At 37.7% G+C, this 9,868-nt stretch overlaps 1 protein-coding gene across 1 annotated transcript; it reads right to left on the bottom strand.

The window, feature by feature from the left end:
* Positions 1-8,037: 8,037 nt before the first annotated feature.
* On the bottom strand, positions 8,038-9,668 carry TCIM (transcriptional and immune response regulator). The gene has a single exon (XM_019742039.3). The coding sequence runs from the start codon at positions 9,290-9,292 to the stop codon at positions 8,972-8,974; it is 321 nt and encodes a 106-aa protein (XP_019597598.1). The 5' UTR covers positions 9,293-9,668; the 3' UTR covers positions 8,038-8,971.
* Positions 9,669-9,868: the final 200 nt, after the last annotated feature.

Genomic DNA, 9,868 nt, shown 5'->3' with positions numbered 1-9,868 from the left:
CGGGGAATTTCTAAAATTTTTCAGGTGATGAAAATTAGACATAAATACTAAACATGGACAACTTCTAGGAGAATAAGAAGCAAAGGTAGTGGTTAGGAAGCAGATGCTTTTCTCTTGGTAAAAACATACATGTATCAAAGTAGACAAATATCAGACTGACATTCAAGAAAAATAAATCCCCCCAAAGTAATGAAAACATTAATTTACCCACACTGTAATTATTAAAATTCAAAAAAATTATATTCTCAAAATATGTCCTTTTTGGGGTATGATTTTTAATTAATGACAGAATTAATATGGTAAGAAAAACTTCAGCTAATGCCATAAAATTAAATTCTTCTTAGTCTTATGAAGAGCCATCAACAGAAGATGCAACTATAACATAAGAAACAGTCCCCTACATCCAGTGTTTCTCAAAGTTAACTGTGGAACTTTGTAAAAATACTGTATACTGGGCCCAAAGCCCAGAGAGTTCGGGACCATCAATAAATATATATATATATATATATATACACACACACACATACACATATATAATATGTATATATATAAATTTATATTTATATTTATTATTTATTTATTAAACATTAAAAAAAATTCACTTATAGTTGGCATTCAATATTATATTAGTTCCCAGTGTATAGCATAGTGGTTAGACAATTATATAACTTATGAAGTAATCCCCCCTGTAAGTCTTCCACCCACCTGACACCATAGATTGGTATTACAATATTATTTACTATAGTCCTTATGCTGTACTTTACATCTCCACGACTATTTTGCAAGTATCAATTTGTACTTCTTAATCCTTTCACCTTTTTCATCCAGCCCCCAAACCCCCTTCACATCTCACAACCATCAATTTGTTCTCTGTATCTATAAGTTTGTTTCTGTTTTGTTTGTTCATTTATTTTGTTTTTTAGATTCCACATATAAGTGAAATCATATGGTATTTATTACATATGAAGCACATGGTAACAACAAACCAAAAATATACAAGGGATATACAAGGAATAAAGAGAAAGGAATCCAAACACAGCACTTCAGAAAATCATCAGCCTACAAGAGAAGAGAAAAAGGGAATAAGAAAGGAACATAGAACTACAAAAACAATAAAAAGATAATAAAATGGCAATAACTATATACCTATCAATAATTATTTTTTTTTCTGTTTTGTTTGTTTATTTTGTTGTTTAGATTCCACATATAAGTGAAATCATATTTCATCTGCCTTTCTCTGTCTGACACCCCACTCAGCACAACGGCCTCCAGGTCCATCCATGCTGCAGATGGCAAGAACCCATTCCCCTCCATGGCTAAGCAATATTCCATTGTACATACAAGTATATACCACCTGCTCTTTATCTATTCTTGCATTGACAGACACCAAGACTGTCTCCACATCTTGGCAATTGTAAACTATGCTGCAATGAACATATGGATGCACATGTCTCCTCGAAGTAGCATTTTGGGTTTCTTTGGATAAATACCCAGAGGTGGGGTTACTGGGTCCTTTGTCTCTTGTTACAGTCTTTTTTTTTTTTTTTTGAGTCTATTTTGTTCAGTATAAATATTGCTACTCCAAATGCTTTTCTTTCCTTCTTTCTTTCTTTTTCTTTCTTTCTTTCTTTCTTTCTTTCTTTCTTTCTTTCTTTCTTTCTTTCTTTCTTTCTTTCTTCCTTCCTTCCTTCCTTCCTTCCTTCCTTCCTTCCTTCCTTCCTTCCTTTCTTTCTTTTTTTGTTGTTATTTTGTTCCATTTTCATGAAATATATTTTTCCCATGCCTTTACTTTCAGTATGTGTGTGTCTTATGATCTGAAGTAAGTCTCTTGTAGGCAGCATATGTAAGGGTCTTGTTTTCTTATCTATTCATCCACCCTATCTTTTGATTAGAGTATTTAACCCATATATATTTAAACTAATTATTGATAGATATGTAGTTATTGCCATTATGTTATTAATTTTTTTTTTTTTTTTTTTTGTCTTAAAGAAGTCTCTTTACCATTTTTTATAACAGTAGTTTAGTGGTAATGAATTTCTTTAGCTTTTTCTTGTCTGGAAAGCTCTTTATCTCTCTTTCAATTTTAAATTATAGCTTTCATGGGTAGAGTAGTATTGGTCCTTGCTTTTTTGTCACTTTGAATATTTTGTGCCAATCCCTTCTGGCCAGCAATATTTCTGTTGAGAAATCAATTGACAGTCTTATGGGAGATCCCTTGTAGGTAACTAACTTCTTTTCTCTTGTTGCTTTTAAGATTTTCTCTTTGTCTTTAACCTTTGGCATTTTAATTATGATGTATCTTGGGATGGGCCTCTGAGTTCATCTTGTTTGGGACTCTCTGTGCTTCCTGGGCTTGTATGTCTATTTCTTTTGCCAGGTTAGGGAAGTTTTCTGTCGTTATTTCTTCAAACAGGTTTTCAATTCCTTGCTCTCTCTCTTCTCCTTCTGGTACACTTATGATGCCAATGTTGTTACACTTGATGTTGTCCCAGAGGCCCCTTAAATTCTCCTCATTTTTTGGGATTCTTTTTTCTTTTTGCTGTTCTGATTCGGTATTTTATGCTACCTTATCTTCTAAGTCTCTGATTTGATCCTGTTTCATTGAATCTACTGTTGAGTTCCTCTAACATATTATTCATTTCAGTTGTTGTATTCTTTATTTCTGACTGGTTCTTTTTTATGTTTTCTATCTCTATTATTATGTTTCCTATGTCTTTGTTGAAGTTCTCCCTGAGGTCATTGAGCCAGTGACCAATTTAACAAGTTTTTTAAATTCTGCTTCTGGTAGATTGTTTATATCCATTTTGTTTAGTACTTTTTCTGGAGCTTTGTTCTGTTCTTTATTTGGGACATGCTTCTTTGTTTCCCCATTTTTGCTGCCTCCCTGTGTTTGTTTCTATGTATTAGGTAGGGCTGATATGCCTCCTGGGTTTAGCAGATTTGCCTTATATAGTAGGTGTTTTGTGGGGCCCAGTGTACAGTCTCCCTGCTCACCAGAGCCGGGTGCTCCAGGTGTGTCCCTTTTGGGGGTTGTGTTTGCTCTCCTGTTGTAGTTAAGCCTATTTGTTGTTTACATGTCAGTGGGAGGGACTGACCCTTTGACTAATTGGTTTTGTGAAGACTGGCTGTGACTTCAGTGGAGGAGCTGTGGCACAGGGACTGACCCTATAGAGCAGGATTCTTCACTTCAGTAGGGCTACGGTCACTGCTCAGTCTGCCCTTTGTGTGTATTGTCCTTGGAGGTGGCTGTGTGATGTTCCTTTTCAGTCCAAAGTTGGTCATTGAGCATGCCAGCCCCAGAGCCCTCTGGGAGGAGACCCACTGCAAGCCAAGTTCAGCAGCAGTCTGTGCCCTGCCTGGGGCCACCAGGCATGAGCCACAAGCAATCCTCAGATGGGCATAGCCCATATTGGGCTTGGAGTTACCTCAAGAGGTCAAGCGATAAGTCAAGGCTGGCTGCCACTAGTGCTGGACTTAAGCTGCTCAACCAGAGGTTTGGAACACGCTGAAGCCAGATGATGCTGGTTTGGGTTTTGTAAACCTTTGAAAGCTTTTAGGAAAGTCTGCAGTATAAGCCAAGACAGGTGGTTTGGACAAAAAGCAGCTTGTGTGGGTCCACAAGTTGGGTGAGGTGGAGGTCTCAGAGAATCACCAGGGTAAGGTGTAATGAAAGGTGTTAGCTAAATTGATGGAGACTTAGATATGGCCACAACATGTGTCTGTATGCCAGAAATGGAGAGGGCTCAACAAACAAAAAATGGCTTCCACCAACTCCTCCGACCAGGGAAAGCTGCCCCTCCAGCCCTGCTCTGTAGCCGGACAACTCAGGTTCTCCCCATATATCCTTAGCTCCTTTTGAGGTGATGCCCCAGCACTGGAGTTGAGAGCTAGTGAGTCAATCAGTGAGTAAGTTCGTGTGTGTGCCCTTTAAGAGGAGTGCCTGGGACTACAGCTGCCCTCATCTTACTCAGCCACAATCTCTCTGCTAGTTTTCACAGCCATAAATTATGGAGATTTCTCTTCCCAGCACTTAAACCTTGGCCTGGGAGCCTGGTGTGGAGCTTGGACCTCTCATTCCTGCTGGTGGGGACCACTGAAGCCGAGATATCCTTCACATTTTTTAATGGTCATGTGCAGGTGTAGGACCAGCCTGTTCCATGTCTCTGCCCCTCCTACCAGTCTCAAGTTGGCTTCTTCTGTATGTCCTTAGTTTAATTAGAGGGCTTTGGTTCAACCAGACTTCAGGCAATTCTCAACGATGGGTGTTCTGTAGTTTAGTTGTAATTTTGATGTGGTCATGAGAGGAGTTAAGCACAGCGTTTACCTACTCCACCATCCTGACCCAGAAATCCCTCAATGATTACTTGAAATGTAAATGGATGAAATGCTCCCATTAAAGGATGAATGAATAAAGAAGAGGTGCACATATACACAATGGAGTAGTACTTGGTCATAAAAAATAATAAAATCTCACAATTTGCAACAACATATAAGGACTTAGAGGGTATTCTGGTAAGTGAAATAAGTCAGAAAAGGGAATTCAGACTTTTTAAAACATCACAGGTGATTATGATTCTAATTCACAGTGGAGATTTTCTCAGTGACTGTTATTGCTTTGATATGGAAGAGATAGTCAAAATATTAACAGTTAGCCCTGCCATAGGAACCCACTAGAAAAGAGACAGGCTATTAAAAAACATAAATGGATCCACAGGAAGTTATTCACAGTCTTCCTTCACCAACCATGATTAGTGATCAAAACTTTTAAATTATGCTTTTTTCTTATTTGAGAGAAATACCTACCATATATGGAATACCAACTGATCCAGAAAAAACAATCCTATCATGTAAGTTGGTATAGTTATTATTTGCCATTTATGTAGAATATGAGATCAAGAAGAGGTCACAGACACCATCCAGTCAAATCTATAATGTTTTTTTTTTTTTTCCCTAGTAAATGAAATCCACAGATAAAAAAAGAATTTGCTTAAGCCAGAGTTGGGAAAAACCCCAGAATTTCAGACTCAGTCTGGTGGAATTTGCTTAACAGAATGTTGCTGCCCACAGATGAGGAAACAAAGGGTCTCTAAAATGAACTGCTGTGCTCTTTCAAGGACTGTAAATGTGCAGTGTGTGTGTGTGAGCATGTGTGTCTTAGCATGTGTGTGTGTGTGTGTCTGTGTGTATTATATTCATTTTAAAACATTTTCTGGCTCCTCCGACAAGAACAGAGAACCATTCTGACTATGGTGGCCCACAGATGTGGGTGCTTACTATATTTTGGTTGCATGAATGAATAAGGTACAAACCCTGATTCCACTCCACAAATCCTCCTGTATGAGAAAGGGAGCTAACTAAATTATATGCCATTCTGGGAAACCCTTATATAAGGTTTAGAAGGGAAGATGATGAACCCTGAAAGGCCACACAATTCCTAAACCATGGCTTAATCATTTGTTTATTAGTAAAGTTTTCCAAGGGAATATCAAATACATCCTCTGATTACCCTCTGACAGTGGGAAAAAATATTAGGCAGTCCTATGTCCTGGGCCCCTTTCTCAGTAATTCGTATTTGTTGGAGACTCCTACAGATACAAACCCTCCTTTTCTGTGGACCAAGGAGGTGAACTAAGGAGTTAAACGCTGAGTGAAATTAAATAATGAACCTATAGTTTCTGACCTCTCCCAATGAGCAAAGAGAGACCCAAAGTGTTGACTGACAACTGGAAGAAAACTTAGATGTGGTCTTTTGTTCCAAGGTGTTAACCCAGGTGTTATTTTAACTGCAGACTTGAAAGGCTACATCTAAGAAACACTTGATACAATTAAAATAACTAAGCTAAGAAGCTTCCCCTCATGCAATGCAAGTGCCAAATAAATAGACAGGCATAGATCAGATAAAAGGGATTTCTCAGAGGCATGCCTTCCTGTCAGTTCTGACTTACTGGCATATAAGCAATTGTCATGTTAAAGGAAGAAAGAAAAGCTTAGTTTCTCTTGGAGAAGCAGCCTAATCTAGTGGCTGGAAATGAAGGCTTTTGAGCAAGCCCTCCTGGATTTGATTCCTGACCTCATTAGCTGTGTGTTGTTGGGCATGTTACTTCATCTCTCTGTGATTCAGTTTCTTTATATTATGTACATATGCACACGCATGCACATATCTGCTCTTATGTCACAGTGCTATTTAAATGATTTAATGCATAAAGACACTTAGGAAATTGTCTAGTGAATAGTAAATACTCAATGAAAGTTACTATCATCCTAATAATACAAATACTATTAATGAGCTAGTTCACCTTTGCTGTTTTTATTTCTATTACAGTGAGATGTCTTGAGATATATTTGGCCATCCCTGTGCCACAGGAGGGTTTCTGAACTGAACTAATTCTAACTGTTCTAATGATGCTTACTTTCACCTCACATTAAATAATAAAAGTATTATGAAGTTAAAAATGATCCTTGTGTAATCAGATTCCAATTTCTCTTCTCCATGAAGGGACTTTTCCCTACATGCATGTTTGTGTAAAGATCTCCTGAAGAATTATTATTCTCCACACTGTTGTTGATCACATCCCAATTGGTTTTTAATTTGTTTCCCATGTCATGGTCCTTGCAATCAGAAAATAATGATAATATACTGCAAGAAAACTAAGTTGGTATATGCTAATGTGAAAAGTAAATACGACTTACATCATATTCTTTTGAAAACTAGAAAACAATATATTCAACCTTTGAACTATGTTCAGCATCCAAGATGTGTTTAAAGTCTTTCAATAGAAAATAAGTTAAATATTTTCATTGGAAGCATAGAGTATAATAGGTATACTGGAGGACTAAGTTGCTATGTTTCCTTCCCAAATGGTTTCCCAGTGCCTTTTGGGGATTCCAAGTAGACAGAGAAAATGTGTCACTGAGAGGCCCTATCAGAGGTAGGAAGTTTATTCCTGGCATCTGCGGAAGAAGACTTCAGGTGAAGTCATTAAGCAAGCTCAGTTGGCAAGAATGGGAACAGAGGGTCATGGAGCAGAGGACCTCTATCCAGCCTACACTTTGAAAATCCCAAAACACCATGGCCAGCTGAGCCTCCCACCTGGCATGCTCCTCCTCGTTTGTTCTTAACTTATTTTGGTGTCACGGATGTCTTTGCAAATCTGATGGAAATTATAAATACTCCTCCCAGAAGAGTACACATACACACACACACACACACACACACAATTCTGCATATTAATTTGTGGTTTTCGTAGATGCTCTCATGTAAAAAATGCCTTGTAAATAAAGCGGTTTTATGTTATCTTCAGTAAACAAATCAATTAACATTTGAAATGGATTTTGTAATGGAATTTCCTTTTTAAAACTGTATTATTTAAAATCCTGACATGTAACTCTCCCAACAGATTTTAGGTATTCTCTTGTTTTATTTTACTATGATCAGCAGTTTCAAAAACCTTTGTAGATGTTTCTGAAACACTTAATTTCTAGGGAATTTTTATTTCTTTCTGCTAGAAAAGCACAGTAGGCATTGGTAATGCCTTCTTAGAAATATTTTATTATAATTTTATGAGGATATAAGCAAAGACTGTAATGTTATTCTCGTATTGGTTTATATTAAATAAACGGATAACCCACAGAGTCTTGATCGTAATTCAGACTCTAACCCCAAAATATATTGTTCTGGGAGAAATAAATGTACAAATGTACACAGCTACAGAGGAGATTTTTCAAAAATATGGAGAAAAAAGCTTTTTAAAACTCACCCTCAATGGATACATAAACAACAATGTTGATGAGTCAGTGTATAAATTTCAATGGCTGTATCTTATATTTTAAAATTGGGACACAGAAACTTCCTGAATATTTAATGCAAGAATTTTTTTGAACAAGTTTGGCAATTAATGTAAAGCTAGTCTAAAAGCACCTTTTATTCTTAGAGTAAAAACCTTGGAACAGTATATAATAGTTTATAGAAGTTTATAGTAATAATTTAGTATCTATCTTTTTCTTCTTTGACACCAATCATCACAGACCAAGAGCAGCTAAGTGTATAATAATTTATTAAGGTTGCATATCATTTGCATGTATAATAAATTATAGATACCGTAACATCTTTATAAACTATTTAGTATATCATATTCACTTCCTAATGCTCACTGCAGTCACTGTAAGAAATTTAATCAGGTTATACTTTAGCATTAATTAGAAGATAAAAAAATTATAAAAATTTTTCACAGTACTTCGGATTTCTGAAGGACCCCATTATTGCAACTTTTGTGCAACCAATTTGAAATGCATAAAACCCCTTTAGAAACCAGAAGGTGGCGTATGGTTTTATTGAGTTGCTGAAGGTACTGCTGCTCCTTCCCTTTGTACGTAACACCCATGTGGTGCACTTTCCAGGCATTGTAATAAATGCAAATAAATAATCAATTACTGATCTCCAAACATCTACACCAATAGACAACAGTGAAGCTTGGCAACATTTTGAACATTCAAATAAAAGAAAATCAGTAAACAATTGGAGCACAGTATTCTCTCTCCCTGTTTCCCCTCTCCCTCCTCCCTCCCCTTACCCAGTTTGGTTCAGGAAGAAAAGCAGTTCAGGTTGAAATTTAAGTCCTAGGGCCTGACAAAGAGACCCTGACTGGAATTCTGTCTCTGCCATCTGTTTTCTTCAATTTCAGTTCTCATTACAACCGTCCAGACTCTTCTCCTGACACCAGCATCAGTCCTTTCCCGCCGGGAGAGTTTTCAAATCCTTGCTGAAAGCATTTGTTCTCCACTGTCATAGCACAGGTGTGAAATTGGCAGGAGTCTTTGTAACCAGTTTGTTCTGTTCCTTTCCAGACTCCGGCGTCCTGACGGAGGAGAAGCTTACAAGGCAGCAACACAGTGCTGCACGTTAGGTTCTCACAAACTCATTTCGTCTTTAAATGTCCATTCTTGGATAATGTCCTTATCCATTCTGTTGTCCTCAGTGAACTTTGATGGAATATTTCCGCAGTTTCAGAAACTGGAAAAGCTTGTCTTTCGTCCTCTTCTTCAGGGCCATCAGGGCTCGTGTTTTCTCCTCCAAATCTTGATCTATGGCAAAAATGATCTTAGCCCTCTCCTCTGCTTTCTTGTCCCCAGAGTTTTTGAAGAGCCTCTGTAGTGATTCTTGGTCGATGTTTTCAAAGATGTTGCCCACAGCTTTCTTACGCGAGGCTGTGTCAAAGTGGTAGCCATGGATGGATGGGCTTACTCTCAGCGACGTGGACATGGTGACAGCTTGGTCTCTTGGCTTTGCTTTCATCGATGTGGGGATCTTCCGGAATTCAGCTCCCGGGCTCTCCAGAGAGTCTGTAGCAAAATCATTCCGGGACTGCTATTTAAAGTGTGAACAAAAGCTCCAGGCTCAAATTACACTGCTGACATCAGAGTGATCTCAAGGAAGAATAATCACAGACAGGTTTAACAGTTGAGTTGCCAATATCCTGTTCTTGTGCAAAATGTTACTAATAGCTTTGTTCAGTGTTGGGTGAGGGATGTGGGGATTTCTATTTATCATCTCTGTGGCAGTAGGATTGTACAGATTTGAGCCCTTCTTTTAAAAAATAGCTGAAACTAGAGAAGTGTAAAGATAAGACACAAACAGCATGTAAGCCAAAATCTTTCCAGACAATTAAAACAAAGGGTTTGCAAACACAGGAAAGTTTTCCTTTCCAGAGAAGTTATAAAGGTGTACTGCAAACACTTGACAGCCCACACAAGTGCCCTTTGGACTTCTCTATCCAGGGCAATACCTGAGTGGTTGAGAGATAGCTTAGCAGTTAAGGATGTCAATTTGGAGTGTGTCTGATTGTAGAATGGGAGGTTAACTACAAAACGC

Source organism: Rhinolophus sinicus, chromosome 16 (genome assembly GCF_057876585.1).
Source record: "Rhinolophus sinicus isolate RSI-liver-muscle chromosome 16, RSI-T2T, whole genome shotgun sequence".
Classification (NCBI taxonomy): Eukaryota; Metazoa; Chordata; class Mammalia; order Chiroptera; family Rhinolophidae; genus Rhinolophus; species Rhinolophus sinicus.
The sequence above is the reverse complement of the archived record's forward strand: the minus strand, read 5'-3'. Positions and strand labels throughout refer to the sequence as shown.

Bases quoted from the DNA above. Each gene is read 5' to 3' on its own strand.
- TCIM (XM_019742039.3), bottom strand. From the start codon at position 9,292: ATGAAAGCAAAGCCAAGAGACCAAGCTGTCACCATGTCCACGTCGCTG.